The sequence below is a fragment of the Pholcus phalangioides genome, unplaced genomic scaffold (assembly GCF_987345545.1).
Source record: "Pholcus phalangioides strain wild (caught in Gottingen) unplaced genomic scaffold, Ppha-v1.0 ptg000013l_1, whole genome shotgun sequence".
In the NCBI taxonomy this organism is placed as follows: Eukaryota; Metazoa; Arthropoda; class Arachnida; order Araneae; family Pholcidae; genus Pholcus; species Pholcus phalangioides.
The window spans coordinates 12,186,087-12,204,908 of NW_028301606.1; the positions used below are offsets into that span (position 1 = coordinate 12,186,087).

General features: G+C 37.0%; 1 protein-coding gene across 4 annotated transcripts in view; it reads left to right on the forward strand.

Moving 5' to 3' along the window:
• Positions 1 to 18,822, forward strand: part of LOC149078611 (fat-like cadherin-related tumor suppressor homolog) — a 568,053-nt gene that overhangs the window by 189,460 nt on the left and 359,771 nt on the right. For all 4 annotated transcript variants that reach the window (XM_089240739.1, XM_089240741.1, XM_089240740.1 and 1 more), the window contains one exon: positions 6,675 to 7,737. In XM_089240739.1, coding sequence (XP_089096865.1) covers positions 6,675 to 7,737 — 1,063 coding nt within the window. The remainder of the gene's footprint in view (positions 1 to 6,674; positions 7,738 to 18,822) is intronic.

An 18,822-nucleotide genomic window follows, 5' to 3' on the forward strand; every position in this document is an offset into this window, starting at 1 on the left:
TTTTTTTTACCTTATTTTGCTGAACACGATACTTTTCCGCTCGATAGTATTTCTATTAACGACTCTACGTGGAATTATTAGATATTTTCCCATAATCGTAACTCTTTTCTTCTCGTTAAAATGTCGTACGATAATAACGTCCTTTTTCCGTTTTTTTACTTTGATACTTTCTGTAAAAACAGACGTTTTTTTTTTGTTTTTGGATTCTGAAAATCACGTATCTCATTATGTGATATCATATTTCTGGTGGAAGATGGTCTTTTAGTAGGAATATTTCTTATGAAAATGACCCTACCTTTTTCTTTTCTTCTCTTTTCTGCAAGTCGTTGTGATTGCTCCTTGATAATGGCGGGCTATTTGAACAACGAATGTGCATCTTGCTATTTAAGCACCAATTAATTTTTTTTTTTCTGTTCCAGATGAGTTTCGAAATGGCAATTTCCTTCGTTAAAAATTTAAAATTTTATATTTTTCCTCTCTTTTAATTCCTCCTAGTTTTTTTTTCCTCTCATTTTTAATTGGAACCGCTTAACTAACATTTTAAACTGAGTCGCCGTTGTATAGTTTTTATATTTCGTACTTATTTTGTCAATCGACTAAGAATAATGATAATATAAAAGAAAGAAAATAAGGAATGATGAAATTATTTTCATTAGAGTCGAACTCGGTTATAAGGACTTGGGTTGTTACAATACCTCGACTATAACGTCAATAATTGTCGGTCTGGACTGATTTCTACAGGGAATAATGTTAAAGAACCTTGCTTGCAATGCCGATGAAAAAGCAACCATCTCTCAGATATAACGACAAATTTCTCGTTATTACTTTTGTGTTTCTTTTTTCACAATGAAGTTTTCCCAAGAAGTTTTTGTGATTAGAGCTAAACACATGCAGGGAATGGTCATCGGTTGATTTTTACCTAACGTTGAAAAAAAAAATTATTGCATGTTTGACGTTCCGGTTTGCTCATTTACAGGACCATTATGCGAAACATTTCCGTATATTTTGCCCTTCTCGAATATTCTTTTTTTTTCTTCAATAAAGTTTGCTTTGATTCCCAATGTGTGCTGCAATCAAAAACCAAGGTAATTTGAACAATTTATACATTATGTCATAATGAATGTGACTACAATTTCCATCCATATATTTTTCAAGTTCTTTTTTTTCCTGTGAAATACACTTTAGTAGAATTATTGTAGCATGTAGTCCAAGATTTTTGTTTTGCCCAAGGTTGTTTATGAACAATATTTTTAGTAGTTTCGTCGGCATTTGCCAACATGTTATGCGAGAATTGGTGATATCCCGTATTTTTCTCGATGAAATTAGTCACTTTAATCATAAAAAATAAAAACTTGTGAAGCATTTGATTGCCTGTGATTACATTTTTCATCAAAAACGTTCTTGAAAACGTCAAGCTCGGTTATAACGTACAAATCGCGATGTTGACTGTGTACTGTATCTATTTTCAGTGATTAGAGACAATTCATCTTACTATCAGAAGAGGGCTTTTCACGATATCATAAGGTGAATTATACTGCACAACAATGAAATTGCGTCCGGCGCGAAACTGTATCACTCTGAATGATTTTCACCTGCTCAACACGAATATCACCATGAATACTTTTAATGGCTTAAAGTTTTGCAGATATCAGTTTGTTAATCGTTACACTAGTGCTCTGACACTATTGTACAAAATCATTACAATATAGTGATATAACTTTTTCTACTACTTTTCTTTACTTTTTTACTATTTCGGACCGGCATAAAGGGGGAAAATAATTAAAAATAGCGGCGGCAAAAAGGGCAAATTTCTTAACCTTTACTTCTCACTTATGTTTTATCATGCTTGAAAAGTTGAGTCATGCGTCATAGTTGAGCAATACTGCCACCTATCAGATGATAACAAAACTACTGTATTTACAATTCACCAAGTAAAATCGGTTTCTGGTTTCAAACCTTGTATGGCGTAAAAATGAACAATATGCGGTGTGCGGTACCATATATTTTAATTTTCATGTTATACATTGGTGCAAATTACATCCCCTGGGGGACAATGGTGTAAATGTTATGTAAATGTGTAAATGGTGTAAACATAAAATATAGTAACCGGTAATTGCGCGTTAGATTTATATCGGTATGCAGCATGAAAATAAAATAAAAATTAAAATATATAGTATCAAACCACATATCATTCATTTTATGCTGCACGACGGTATAAAAAAAACAACCAATTTTACTGAAAGAATTTTTAACAAATAGTTTTCTTCTCGTATGATAGGTGGCAGCAGGTTCCTAGCGCAAAGCTTTTCTATTGCAATCGATATTCATGCGTATTTCTCTCAAAAATATGGATGAATACTTAGAGTGGGAAAGCGATTAGAGCTCATAAATGTTTAGTTATAATGCACTGCTGAAATTACTACCAATCGATAACACAGTTCACTTGAAAATCGCCGGAAATAGTTCACCGGTTCAGTGAGAAATTTTAGTGAATGAGAGAGTGTCACTTATATCATTGACGTATTCACTCATTTGCTCACTGACTCGTTCAGTTGCACTCACTTGATCTCTTGGTGACGAGCCGTGTCGGTGAAATTTCCTTTCGAAAAATTGTCGCCGGTGAATTTTCTTTCCGGTGAAATTGTTGACGATAAATTTTTCTTTCGGTGAAATTGTTGTTGGCAGTGAATTTTTCCTTCGGTGAAATTGTTGACGGTGAATTTTCCTGGCGATTAATTTTTCTCAGGGTGAATTTCCCGGACACGCTTGTTGCTGTCTGCACAAAACGATTTTTCTACGTACAAGTTGGTGGCCACATTAATGTAGTTCGACTGCGTATACAATACAAGACAAAATGCATATTTGAAAAAAAAATTAAACGTCAGAATTCGAAGATGAAGAATCGATGTAACGGCATGTGATCATGATACGAGTATTGATGGTTCTTCATCGTGGAACACAATTATTTATAACTCATCAGCAACCACACACATCGTTTCCTGTGGGGAGAGTATTTTGAAGCCTAAACGTTTCTCAAGTCCATGGAAAAGACATTAAGGTGACGTGTGTCTCACGGTTTTTTCATAAATCACCGATTATGAAATACTGAATGTTTACAGATATATTCAAGGATAGATTTTGTTTCTGAAAGAATTCGAATCTCTAAATAATAACACGCTCAATCATTTCCCGTTTCCGTATTTCTTAAAAAAAAAAAACACAAAACAAAATCATAGTATTTTGATATTTTCAAGTGTATTTCCTAAAGTAAATGACAGATAAAACAATGATGGCGGATGATTGATATTGCATGGGAATAATAAATTACACATCTTTCCAAACTGAAGATTCTTCCATTTATTAGAATTTTAAACAGGAAATTTCAATATCAGTCTCTTGAAACCATGCTATGAATACAGAAATCCGGGTTCTGACAATACCTGGTATAAATTTTGCGTCGAGTGGCAAAGAAAAAGACACGACGATGATGCATATCTAATTCCACTTATTGCGGATGGAAATTTCTCCTCGCGATGGTCATCTAGGGACAGTTGGATAAAAGTTGACGTGTTTACGACATGGGCAATAAATAAAAATCGTCATTCATTCCATTTTGAAATGCAAATCATGGATTGAAGATGCACTCGTAAAAGAAAAAGGTAAAAGCAAGTGTAAAAGAGAGAGAGCGAGGTCAATGATCCAAACGTGGTGATGACTCCAATGCATGATTCGATTCGGTTGGATCTCGGATATAAACCGAATCGGACAAATGGTACCCTACAGACCAATGTGATGGGCATTTTATTTTATTTTTCCACTTCTTCACTTGGTAGGCCGCAAGACATCATGGTGGTCGAGACTAGTTTCAACTTCTTTCCCACGTAATGGTAGAAAGATTTAAAAAAAAAAAAAACAGGACAAAATGTCCTCCAGGGTTAACATGAAGAGCTAAAAGTAAATCGATGTAAGTGAAGAGATAAGTAAATCGATCGTAAGTGTATGTATGTGTCGTTTGGACTCAATTGATTTTAGTTGAATTGTTTTTTTTATTCCCGCTGCAATTTGTTTTTTTGGGAAGACTCATTATTGTAATTTGAATTCATCAAGGTTTAGACCACACCTGAGCTTTTTCCAGCTTTACGGTTCTTATCTAGGTTCGTCCACACATTCACGTACGATATTCAAGTTGAAAGATATAGAAAGGCTATCCATAGTTAGATGAAGGCAGCCCTAATTTTTTTTCTGCATTGTATTTTTTCCTCATAGTTCTTGGTTTTCGTGAAAATGGTTTCTCGGTTGCTGTATATTAGATGTATTTGATGTACATATTTTTATGGCTTTTTTTTTTTTTTGTTCTAACGGCCACCTCGTTTGGTATTTTGCTTGTTGTAGTCCTTGAATTTGAATTTACATTTCCTCTCCACATTCTAATGATCACATTTACTCTGTCTATTTGCTGTGTAAGTGATACGTCGTATAATCCTATATCATGAGAGTGCAAGTCTTCTTCAGTACTAAGCCTCCTCGTTTCAGTACTTCAACCCTTCCCGATGTTTTTATAAAGTCCACTGATCCGCATTGTAATTGACGCAGTGGAAATAATAACCAAACTTTCCGTAAAATGCCACAGTTTTTTGCGGGAAGACTTTTTTTCCGATAAGTGCAGGTGACATTGCCCCGCCCTCTAACTCCATGGAATAGAAATATTCTATCTTTTCTGTTATACAGTAGAACTTGGTTAATTCGAATTTTGGTTTCTCAGATTGTAATACGTTAATGAAAGAATATTTCCTTGGTAGCAAAAGAAGGATAAGCAAAATTCGGAAACAGTTTCATAACTGATGATCATAAACTGTTTCCTTAAATCAGGCTTTGAACATGGTTAAGAAATTCTGCAGTGATGCTGATTCCAGAACAGGGGAATTATGTAGCAGCTAAGATAAATTACGTTATAGTTATAAATTATTAAAATTTGGGAAAAAAGCTCCGTAGTTCATGCTAAAACTTTAATAATTGATAATTATTATGCTTTGTGAATGTGATAAGTTGCAATTTGTAGTCATTTTACAGATCGAGGATAGATTAATTGGATAATTCGAGCTTTTTTTCCCAGTGACTTTGGACATCGAATTAACCAAGTTCGCTGGTATTTATACTGTACAGTAAAACTACAGTGAAACCTGTGTAAGACGGACACTGTACGAGCAGGGCCGTCTTAAGAGCAACATGGGCCCCCGGGCCAAGTGATGAGACCCTACCTTAAAAATTCTTGAAAAATTCAATTACTTCTCGTTTTCCTGAGGCCCCCGGGCCGTGCCCGGGTAGGCCCATGCGTTAAGACGGCACTGTGTACGAGACGGAAACCTGTCTTAATGGGATCATAATACAGTCTTTTCAATGATTAATGCTTTTATTTGCACTTTTATAAAACGGAAATCTGTTTAAAACGGAATATTATTTCTGTCTGTCGACGTTCCGTTTCGTACAGGTTTCACTGTATCTTTTCAATTACTCCTAGCTCGCGAAGTGAAGGGACAAAAAATTGCAAACACAATGCAAAATTTCAAAACACGTCTTCTGGTATTAAAATGAGAGTAAAATCTAGCTCCACCGACAGGCAGTTGGCTTAACAGGTTAAGGAGGCGGCGTGGGAAAACATGTTCTGAGGCAAAGTTACAAAGCATCTGAACTCGTCATTTGACGAAATAAGAAGGGATACATCTCGTAAATGCAGAGATACAAAAGCATCAAGTTAGGCAAAGTATCTCGTAAATGCCGCGCGCATATTATTAAGATTGATCAAATAAAAAGATGACGAGAGCCTATGACACAATGAGATATGCGTACCAGTTAGAGAGTGTCTCGAGCCTGAAAGCAGAGATCCCCATGGTTTCGCAACTCAGTTATGTCTTTCTCTAAGGACAGAACAGTCTTCAAAAGCTGCATTGATCCTTTACAAAAGGTGCCTTCAACCGTTGACACAGCACGGATCACTAAGCTATACTACACACATGCTACAAAGGAGCTCGGCGGACTACAAGTTTTCCACGGATCATGCGTTGAAGACCACCACCCCCCCCCCGCCTCAAACTCGTCCAGGTAAACCTATGATAAATATTTATTTGATTTCCGGACTTTTAGTCCATGTCTTGGCATTTCACTCGTACACTTGGTAAACATCTTCAACAGCGGGACTGCAGTGCCGAATTATTACTTACATGCCTACCTATGGCCTAACAGCCCTGAAATCGATAACTTTCATTGAACACGGCCCACGAGAATATTTTAAACCTATGCCCTTTCATTGTTTCTTTTAGAGGGAGGAATGGGGCGCGAACAGGTAATTTTTATGCAACATCACCCACATTGTACGGTACAATTGCATTTGCAAAATGTGCTGAATATTTTTCATGCAGTCACTTTCTATCTATTGACTTCTAATATATTTGATGTTGTTTAATGCTAAATGATTTCTACAAATTGTGAGTGATCTTTCAATTGATGTGTGAAATGTGGTATTAAAAACCTCGAAAAATAACAAACTTATTCCTCAAACACTTTTAAATGCAATAAACAGAATTCAGCAGCAACGTATGTAGTTACGTTGTGGCTACATACGAAAATAACGGTTTTCCCATCATTGTAATTAATTTACTTCCTTTCATTTCATCTAGGTCCTGGCAGTACGAGCGAGGGATAGAGACCATGGTTACTCAGGTCTGTTGGTGTATGTCGTCTCACAGAAGTTCAGTGACGATGACGCAGCTGACATGCCTTTCCGGATGGACCTATACACCGGCAGACTGATCGTCGACTCCGATCTGGACAGAGAAAAGACGGCCAAGTATGTCTTGAACGTGTCTACTTTCGACCTCGGCAAACCCCAGAGATCCTCGTCCAGGACATTGGTCGTTCAGCTCAGAGACATCAACGACAATGCTCCTGTCTTCGAGAGGGAATCTTATCAGTTCGCTATTCCCGAGAATGTCGCAAATGGATTCAGCATACTAAGGCTTCGAGCCGAAGATGCTGACGAGGGTATGAACGCGGTGGTGCACTACGGCCTCGAAGGCCCCGCTTGGGACACTTTCCACCTCGATTCGAGCACCGGTTTGCTTACGGTTTCGGGCTCCCTGGATCGAGAAACCACCGATAATTATTTCCTGAGGGTCTGGGCTCGAGACTCGTCTCCGGACAAACCTCTTACGTCGTGGTCGACGGTACGGGTCCGTCTGGAGGACGTTAACGATAACGCACCATTGTTCGGGCTGTCTCAGTTCTGGGTCAAAGTGCGCGAAGACTTACCAGTCGGTTCCGTAGTGATGGTGATGTCCGCCCGAGACCCGGATCTCGGAGACGGTGGACGCGTTACCTACGAGGCCTCGGATGCCACTTTCTCAGTTGATCCGGCCACGGGAGTAGTCCGTATAGCTCAGCCCTTAGATTTCGAGAGCAAACAGCTGTACAACGTTACGGTCATGGCTCGTGACCTCGGCGACCCTCCTTTGAGTTCTATGGCGTTTTTACTGGTCGAGGTTGAAGATGTTAACGAGAACTTTCACGCGCCGGTTTTCGAGGATGTTGTGAGCGCCGGAACTGTCCTCGAGAATCAGCCCGAGGGAACTGTGGTCATGGAAGTGAAGGCCACAGATGCCGATTCTCCCGGCGTGGACTCCACAGTGACTTATTCCATCAGAGATGGAGATGGACTTGGGATTTTTTCCATCGACGACCAAGGTAAGTCGCAATTTTATCACCATTTCACTAGATTCGGTATTCGAATTTCGTACGCCAATCTCTCGCGATTCAGCTATATCATCTAATCAGTTGTTTCAAGGTGTCCAATGCTGCCAACCATCTTGTATCAAGACACAATAGAGAGACAATAAAGTTCTTGGACACGTAAAAAAAATATCTGATTCAGCAATAAAAGATATTTTAATCTGTCCCAAAAATATTTTTTTTAAAAATAAAATATTGATTAATTTTTCAGTTCAATTTTTCAATTCATGCCGCTTTCGTGGATACACGCAGAAAATAAGTGCAAAAAATAAAAGTGGCAAAACATTATACAAGTCTCTGGAGGAAGTGTTACATATCTAGGGTTGTTTGTGTTGGGGCTGAACTAAGCAACACAATGAAGTCAGCTGAGTATAGCAGCATACATACATACATACTCAATGGAAGGAAATAAACAAAATTACATGAATGGGCATTACGTTTCCATGTAGGTGATGACATGTTGAAATGACGACGCCAAAATACATTGATCGCTAACTTTGTAAAAAAATTTTTAAAGAGAAATAATTAGCCAGACACTTGGATTTCAAGCCAAGAATTCTTGACCTAAATCCTAAATACGGATTTTCCAGTGACCTGAGAAATCAGGGAAATTAAATATATCAGGGAATGGTGGGAAGAGAATGTAAAACACGTGGCAAAAGTCAGGGTATGGAGGGAAAAACCTGAAAATAGAAAAAAAAAACATTTAAAAAGTTATGATTTTGAATTATATTTTCTTTTTTCGGGTGTTTTTCTCAGAGTCTGGGAAATTTTTTGACTTCTGTCAGGGAAATAACCAAGCAGATTTTTGCTGGGAACTCGTGTGTGTGTGTGTGCATTATTTCTTCATTCACCAAATACCTTAGTGAAGTAGTTATATGGGTCTGGCTGAAAATAAGAAACGAGAAAGAGAATTATGAATCAGAGTAATCAGACGGACGTGTCTTTGAATGCAGTCTCGCAGATTGTACTGTATTTACGAACGGGTATTAAACTAGAAAATTACAGGGTATTTTTTCTACAAGATATCGGGGATGAACCATCTCCTCAGCTGTTTAGTCTTAGTATTCAGTCTGCGAAGTTAGAACCGGTTCTTAAGACATTGAAACTTTCACGGGTAAAATTCATTTTTTGTACTTAAGTTAATGACTACTTGACTATACATACACTCCGTTAACATTCCTCTGGGGGGGATTTCTAACGAACTGGCACATGCCGTTTTCGTCACGCCCTTCCTGCTTCAATGGAAAAAATTAATTATTGAGTGGCATAAAAGAAGGAGATAGGCATGGGGGCTATCGCTCCTTCATCTGTTCACTATACACAACATCGGCGATTTGCTTCTCTCGTTCGAAGAGACTGTATCCGTTCATGTTCCGGAATGCGCGTTCTGAGTATGCGTTCCTGAAGTATTTATGTCGCAGAGCTTGTTATGCGGTTGCTACCATCTGGCTTCCACATTTTAAAGTGGATAAATACCTGAATGGGATAAGAACTTCCTTTCTTTCAAACCAAAAACTCAGAACTACTTCACCAAACCCCAACTCTGACCATATCGGTATATTGCAATTTACTGTTATTAATGAGTTGCGTTGGAAACGAAGGCTCCGTCTGTCGGTGGTCGCCTCAAGCTCGTGTTTGGAAAATATCTTATCTATATTCTCCCCCGTGGGGGGGGGGGGTAATTTGAACCTGGGGCCGTGACAGTAACCTTCACGGTGGTAGACGAGCACCTTATCACCACGCCACTCGGGCACAACTAACGTCTATCGCTAAGAGCAATTTACTACCTAGTGAGTTGTGCCGGTAGTGTAAGTGAATGTACCTAACAGTTGTCTGAGTACGTATCTAGTGTTGCATCTGATTTTTCAGTGGCTGCCATCTATATTTCAGATGTCAAGTGAGTGACGTGTAATGATTGAGTATTTGTACCGTTTGTGGTCGTGTTGCTCTATGTGACGAGACTTTTAACGGGAAGATTGGCTCGTATTCACGCGCCTCGAAGTTGGGAAATAACTAGCAGATTCTACCGAGATCAACCGGCGAAGTTGTACCAAAAAATGGCTAGTAGAGCTAATGTGGGGATAGGGTTCAGCGGTTCTCAACAGATGCTCCGCGGAGCACTAGGGATTCCGTCTGCACTTCCTAGGGGACTCCGCGGCCTCTGGAGGAAAATAAAATACCGGGGATCTATCGCGTAATGTTCCCTCTTAGAATGTTTCCCACTTGGTACGCATTGTTTTTTGTCGCCTAACCTTCTTCCTTTGCTGGTAGTTCTCATCGAGAATATCCCTTTAAATCGTTTTCCCGCTTAACAACGTTTCATCAAGGTGGTTCTTTCAGGACCATTATAAGTGGGATCCACTGCAAATCAGTAAATTTGAAAAAAAGAGGCTACGAAGCTCTGCTAAAGACATTATATAATAAAAAAATGGCTCCGCAAGTCAAAAAAAGGTTGACAACCGCTGATCTAGTCAGTTTATATCAATTTCAACCGTTATTCGGTATTTTAAATTCCAAGGTACGTTCCATAAAAACTTCGAGTAAAATTATGGAAAATCACGAAACATAAGTACAGCATAAAATAATGTATTCTTTTTCAAAGTATCTTCTCTCAGATGATATGCAATTATATTGTCCCATATCGTACAATCCCCATTTTCAAAGCAAGTAGAGAAGGCTTTTTGTGGAAACTGTCTCGGTGAATTATTCGTCACAGCTGTGAAATAACTAATAATTCTCATACATAGAGTTTTTGCCTTCAACGTCGCAAACAGCCAGAATTTGCATAATGCAAGATCCGGACTGTGAGGGGATTTTTTTCATGATTTAAATATTGCATTTACATGTTGTGTTTCAGTTTTGAAACATTATAGTGACAACATATTATATCGAGAAAGCGTCGCGAACTCGTTGAAGGTTGTGCAGGGTTCACTGAGTCTCTACTTGCTTTGAAAAGATGATTGTGAACGGTGGGACCATTCCATATCATTTGAAGGAATATACTTTATGAATATACAGTCGAATCCCGATATAAAGAACTCCAAGTGACCTGAGAAATAACTTCATTGTAACGAAATTCCGTTATAAAAGAATTCCAGTTTTTTTGCATTGTTCCTATGTAAATCTATCTGGGGATTAGGAACGTTATTCGTTAAAACGAGATTTTTGCTATATCGGTATTCGTTAAAACGGGATTCGACTGTACTTTTTGCTATACCTATAATTCTTAATATTTTATGATTTTTCTCTAAGTTCTTATGGAACGCACCTTGTAATTTAAAAAAAGCCGAAATCACCCCCGATAACAAATGTAAAGTTTTTACTATTCACAGATTACAGTCAAAAATTTATTTTCTAAATCGATCTTTAAATACCTGTCTCTGTACAACGATAATGCAGAGAGTGTAGAGAAGGGGGTGGGGGGGGGGAACCGCAAAACCACAAAAATCACAGTCACTTGTTCCAAGGAGTGTAAATCAGAAGAAGTGAGACATAAAACACTTGTCTCTTAACGCGAGCACTGAAATAAAACATGCAGGCTTCGTTGGGTATGTATGCATATTTATCGCGGCAGGCAGCAGCAGCAGCATCGAACGACGCTCACTCCTTCCGTCACGTGGTGTTTGATTGATCGAATTCTTCCTCGAGCATAACATGTTAAAGCATTCATACATTGCAAAATTTCCGAGTAAATAATGTAGCGATCGATATGCGTATAATGTGGAGATATAGCTCTCTCTCTCTCCTCCCCTTTTTCCTCCTCTCATCGCACGCGCCTCTTTCCCGTCGCACAGGCGCTTCGACACTAATTTATATGGTTTTAAAAAAGCGTGTTGTAAAATCCCACGCAATTCATAACAAAATAAATAAAATGCTTCTATTCCGTTTCGTATAAATGTGAAGGGGGAAATCCGAAAAATCACTTTTGAAACAATGTAATATAGCAGATATAACGCACAGTCACTGTTGGTTCATAGACAGGTGACATTGAGATTCATCGATTTATAGAATATCCTTCGACATTTCCAAAGAAATACATATGCCAAGGTTGTTCAACCTTTCATAGATAGATAGATAGAACCGCTCACAGCCCCGGACTGATGCAAAGCACCTTACTTCCGTTACCTCAAAAGAGGCAGAGTTGTGTCGGAAAAGTTAGCAAACATTTATAGTGGTGGCTCTCCTTGCCCCGTGCTCGCAAGTTTCGAATCACTCGCGTCGTTCTCCTCATGAAGACAGCCAACTCGATGCAACATACAAGACATTCGACTGAAATACATTTGACTTCAACCTTTGATACACATTGCGGGCTAAAAAAAATTCTGTGTAGCCTGAGAACCAACAAGTCACGATGCGGTGTCTAGATTCCAGGGACTGGACAAATCTATTGTCCGACGTGCCCGGGGCATGTAGAAATTTCAGGCGGTCATGCATTTTTTTCGACAAAATGCCCGTTGCTGGCATGTATATATAAAAACCCAAAAAATTTAAACACGAGGTTGATGATGCAACTTCTTACACACAGGAGTGAAATTCTCTCTCCCTCTCCATTGAAATGTTTCCTTTTTGGTAACCATGATGAAAATGCGTAGTCAAACGTCTTTTCTTAGGATGATGTCACTCTGAAATTCAAATGAAGGTTTTTTTACAACTTGCTGAAGCGAAGATGAATTTAGGAAAGAGGGGAAATCCAATTGCCCTTGCGGGGAATCAAGTCCACGTCCTCTCACTGTCCGGTTGAGCGCTCTAGACCACTAGACTTTAAAGGCATCGAATTTCAACTTTTCCTTAGAGCTCGTGTACACTGAAAGGGACTCCCTGTAGAGACACAACTCTGACCATAGCTCACAATTGCTGACGTTGCCAACAAATGGAGTCATATCTTAGGATGATGATTTTTGGCATGAGTTAGGTCCGCGACTGTCCAAGTACGTTCAGTGCACGTGAACTCTAAGGAAGTATTGAGTTGTTCGTTGCCTTTGTTGTCTAGTGGTCTAGGAAGCTCACCCGGAAAGCGAGGGGATATGGGTTCGATTTCCCGCACACACACACAAGGGCAATTTTCTTTCTTTCCTAAATTCATCTTCGCTTCAGCCAGTTGTAAAAAATCTTCATACAAACGTATTTTGATCGATTTTCACGGTTCTGATATTCAGCAGCTTGGTGCGGTTATGAGCTTTCTTATATTGCAACTGGGCTGTTTTGGAAAACGGTGAACATCACTTCCAGCGAAATAGTATATCCTAATAGTATTCACGGAAGAAGTCAAAGACTTCATTGTTTGCATAAAAACGTAAAAATTAATTATAACAAAAAGCAATTATGTATTACATGGTGTTATTACACAGCATATAGAGTGTCCAAAAGGGGGGTAAAAATTATGAGGTTAATTCTAAAATTGCGTAAAATTTTTATGAATAAAAATTCTCTTGCATACAAAAATATAGGAAAAAATATCCAGCAAAAAAATCACATCCCTGTTGCCAGGTATCAAATGAAACTAAAATATCTGTTATAATTTTTCAAGTGAAGCTGATTGTTAGTTTCAAATCTGTGCCCACAGCATGAAAACGAACAAAACGTATTATGGTATCAGATATTATTTGATTTCGTGCCGCATACTGGTGTAAATTTTATGTGCCAAAGTACTTTGACGAATATAATTCCCACTACTACTAGTACTACTAAACCACACATGCACTTCACCCATATTCCTCTGCGCAACCTCTAACGAATTGGTACGTGTTGGAATGTGCATCTCCGTGTTGTGAACCTAACGGGAAGTTGTTTCTATGTAATGCTTGTTATGTGTAGTGCTGCCATCTGCCATCAAATGTTTTCTAACAATGACTGAAGTGTGATGAATATAATTTCCACTGGTATGCAACATAAAATTTAAAAATTATATACTTTTATACCGTGTATTGTTCATTTTCATTCTGCACATCCATTTAAAACCATTTTACTTTACATATTATAAAAGATGGCTTTATTTCTATTGAAATGGTGACAGCAGATATTCTAGCTTAACGCTGTTTCTCGTATTTATATTAGCATAGTATAAATATGAAATAAGAAGAGTTGGAGGGTTAGGAAATTTCTCTCCTAAATTTTTTTTTTCACTGGTTCGTAAACTATTTCTGCAATTTTTGTCGATTCATAGAAATTTTCACTTAGTTTCAGCGGTATGCAAAGAGAAAAACTTTGAAGAGAGCGCTGAACCAAACCGTATAAGACCCCCCCCCGCCCCCCCACCCAGGCTTTTTTTTGGTGTGAATACTTAATTTCATTCATACCCTCACGATTCAGCACTATAATGTCCTCTGAAAAAAAAAAAATTCCAATATGTTCCGGCTTCTATCAGTGAATTCGTGTTACGTCTTGGCTTTTTATAAGGATTTGTCCCGGTTTCTCAGTTGCATCATATGGTCACTATATGCTAGGTCCGAGCTTCCGTCAATCAGCCATGATCCCAGTAATGAGGGGAATTGTAATTTGGTGACTTTTCCGATGCCAACAGAGCGGAAAATTCTAATTAGTGGTTAGACCAATTTTAGATTTTCGAGAAGGTGACCACATTCCTTATAAACTGTCGTGTTTCTTACGGGATTTCGATTTAAAAGAAAAGTAAATGAGTTTTAATATTTTTATGCAAATAAATCAAGTTGGTTCTGAAATTTTTTCAAGTAAATCCAGAGACAATATTTTTCTGGCGTTCAAAATTTGGAATCGGGCAACTATTATTGTAAGTCCGACCGGGCATGTAAAGTTTTTTGGAGATTTGTCCAGCCATTCTAGATTCACGCAGTTTCATCTGGTGGGTGGTTCTTTGTTACCGTAGGAAGATCTTTGACACGCGATTCATCCACACATGTATATACACTCTCAGTTTTTTGATTTATCGAAACATCTTGACTTTACGAAGAGAAAAATCGCAGATGCCATTCTCAAATAGTGCGTGAAAAAAGCGGCGCGTCTCTCAAGCGTCTGGTTGGAATCGATTGTCGAATATTTATTTTCTCTATTCTAAATCCGGTAAAAACCTTAAAATTCCAAAATACCGTTGTAATTTATCCATTCAAAGTTTCTAACTCATTTTTATTCGAAAAAACGTCTAGTCTTTTAATTGGAACTTTCAATATCAACTTTAAAAACGAAAGAAGTTTTCCAGTTGCACGAACTATAGATTGAATACCAAACAAAGGTAATTGGAAAGGCACGCTCCTCTGTGGGGAATCAAACCACCAACCTCGCACTATTCCGGGCGCGTGGTGTACCACTAAGCTACAGAGCACAGATATTTCCTTCCCTGGGTACTCGAAAATTGGGACGTTGGTGGTTCGATTCCCCCACAGGGGAATGTGACTTTTCAATTATACTCGCTTGGTATTCAGTCATATCTGTTCTTTTAGAATGATTTTATTTCAATAATTCTGAAATCATTTCTGATAAATTTGGAAATTATTTCCGATTAATTCTACGAGGAGAAAAAAACTTAAGTGTGTCATTCTCAAGTAGTGCGTGAAAAAAGCGACGTGTCTCCCAAGCGTCTGGTTGGAATTGATTCCGGCTCTTCTCTCGAATATTTATATTTTCTCTTTTCTAATTCCGGTAAAAACTTTAAAATGCCAAAATACTATTTAACCGTTGTAATTCATCCATTTAAAGTTTCTAGCTGATTTCCATTCGAAAAAATAATATCTAGCCTTTTAAGTCTGAATTTTAATCATCTTTAAAAAAGGAAAGAAACTTTCCAGTTGCCATCATCTAATCAACTTTTTCATTTAAGGAAAGGTTTTCTTTTACTTATGTGTGTGACATAGGAACCGAAAGTGGATAAAGCACAACAAGGAAAGATGGGGAATTTTATTTTTAAGGGAAAAAGTGAGGGCATATCTCTTTTTAGGTGCATCATTCGACTTTTTCCCTAATTCTATTTCAATTGGTTAAAGTGGGAATATCCACCTGAAAAAACAAAAATAACGTGTTTTTTTTTTTCCACCATTGAATTTTTTTTAATCTTTATTTCTGTTGAACTTGTTTCGATAATTTTCTCGTCACTTTCTGTACTTCTTTCTCTTCGTTGTGGTTTTTATTTTATTTTTCTTTTATATATTTGTTTATTTATTGGAGCGTCATTAGAGTTAAAAAATTATATTTTCACTGAATATGAATTTCATTACTCAAAACATTTTTTTTTTCGAAAATTTTCAAAATATTTCTATTTAATGATAAATTCTTGAAAATATTTTATTTCAGTAATAATTCCGAAAAAAATTTACTTCAATAATAATTCTGGAAATATTTTTCATTAATTCTGAAATTATTTCGTTTTAATATATTCCTAAAATTATATATTTTTTAATACTTCTAGAATTATATTTTCTTCAATACTTCTAGAATTATATTTTCTTCAATACGTCTAAAATTATTTCGTTTTAATATTCCTAAAATTATTTCGTTTTAATACTTCTAAAATTATTTCGTTTTAATACTTCTAAAATTATTTCTGATAAATCTTGAAATTATTTCTGATAAATCTTGAAATTATTTCTGATAAATCTTGAAATTACTTCTGATAAATTCCGAAGTTATTTCTTGTAAATCCTGAAGTTATTTGTTGTAAATTTTGAAATTATTTCTGATAAATTTTGAAATTATTTCTGATAAATTTTGAAATTATTTCTGATAAATTTTGAAATTATTTCTGATAAATTGTGAAATTATTTCTTGTAAATTTTGAAATTATTTCTCGTAAATTCTGAAATTATTTGTCATAAATTCTGAAATAATTTATAATAAATCATACGAGGAGGAAAAAAAACGTAAGTGCCATTCCCAAATAGTGCGTGAAAAAGCGACGTGTCTCCCAAGCCTCTAGTTGGAATCGATTCCGGCTTCTCTCGAATATTTATTTTCCCCTTTTCTAAGCCCGGTAAAAACTTTAAAACGCCAAAATACCATTTAACCGTTGTAATTCATCCATCCAAAAGTTTCTAGCTGATTTTCCATTCGAAAAAACGAAAAACCCCAGTCTTTTAAGTCTGACTTTTAATCAACTTTATAAAACGAAAGAAACTTTCCAGTTGCCATCGTCTAATCATCTTTTTATTTTTATATTTAAGGAAAGGCTTTCTTTTACTCGAAATAGGAACCGAGGTGAGAGAAATAAAGCACAACAAGGATAGATAGAAAGTTTTGTTTTTTGAGGGGAAAAAGAGTCAGGGCATCTCCTTTTAGGTGCATCATCCGACTTCTTTTTTCCTAATTCTACTTCAATTGGTTAAAGTGGAAATATCCACCTGAAAAAAAACAAAAAAAATAAGAGTTTTTTTTTTTATCCTACCATTAAATTTTTCTTCTATTATTTCTGTTTTCGATCTTGTGTCGATTCTTTTCTCGTCACTTTCCGTATTTGTTTCTCTTTATTTAGTCTTTTTATTTATTTATTTTTTTTGTTTATATATACACACACACACATATGCCTTTCATTATTTTTTTTTTGGGTGGTTTTCTGTGGTGTAGTAAACGTATTAAGTGTAGGAAAAACGGGGCTTTTCTACCCTTTCTCTATTTTTATTTTTCATTTCTAAAGAACTTTCTTAGGAAATAGGAGAAAAGAAATGAACATTTTCTTTGTGTTTCTTTATTTATTTTCCTGAGATTCTTTTCGGTTGAGGGTTCGACTGGTACAATCATTGAATGCGATTTCTCGATTTTTGTTTCAGAGGAAGTATCTCCGGAAGGCTAGTTTAATGCTTTTAGACTGGCCGAGCGAATAAAAAAAAACACAAAAACTTAAGAAAGAAACCTATGAAGAAATAGAGTATTCTCTTATTTTTTTTTTCTTAACCTGAGTTTGCTTTTTTTTTGGTTTTTAGTTCCTTTCTACTTACTTTGGCTGGAGGAAATGCTCTTTTTTGTGAGTTCGTGTGTGTTTGGAAGAATGGAAGTTTTCGTATGTGTCTTAAGGTTGAAAAAAAAATAACGTGGAAATCACTCGAGACTTGAACAACGGCAAAATGCACCTTATTGTACGGGAACCCGTACCACGGTACATTCGTTCAAAGACCGTCGTTATTCGAGTGGAATCAAACGTCGTGGCTTACTTGCAAGGAAATTACTATTTTCTATCCGATTTTTTTCGTTGTAGGATGTGAGTGAGACTCATGAATGTGTCCCGATTTATTAGTCAAGTACAGTCCTGCAAGATTTAGAAAGGCTTTCTCGAAACATCCCTTGCAAAAGAGATTTGATTTTAATGCAGGGAGAGAATTCTCGGGGTTGCTGGTATTTTAGATTTAACTAGTATTAGCCGATATTTTCCAAGAATGCTCTTAGTGCAAATAAGTTTTTGTCAACAGATCTTTTCCACCGTTTCAATGCGTTTTGTTCTGCATTGGCGCTACATAGCGATTTTAGCACGTTCAGGACCACAAGGATGAAAAAACTACATAAAAAAATGATGGGGGAAGAAAAAGCTGATAAGGCTCTGCGGTACATAACGTGTCCTGTAAGTCCTAATGCAGCCTTTATCTCATTAACTGCCCGTCGTAAAAGTATAGTTCCAATTTAGAAACTGCTCAAAATTCGTCTAGAAATCGCCCTGTATCAGTTTTGAGAGTGAAAATATACCGTGTCGCAAAAAAGAAAAATCTCGAATTTCATACGGTCCTCCTTGTCGTCTAACTTACTCTTAGAAACATATAACGTTTTTTGGCTTTAGGAAAGACAGGGCAATGACTTTCTAATTGGCACACTGTATTTTCACGCTTGAAACTGGTTCAGGATTATTTTTGAGCACTTTTTGAACTAGAACCACGAAACCACCAACCACTTGAAGTCTGCGACGAACGGTTGTTGATATAACTGCCGGAATAGGTTTTACGGGACACCCTGTATAATAAAGCCCTAAGAAATTCCGGTGCTTTTTTTGCGTATAATACGTGGGAAAATTACGATACCTTCTCTATTATAGAACCATATCTCGCAATAATGAGGGATTTTCTATGCGCTTTAGGAACCCAGGTAGGCCCA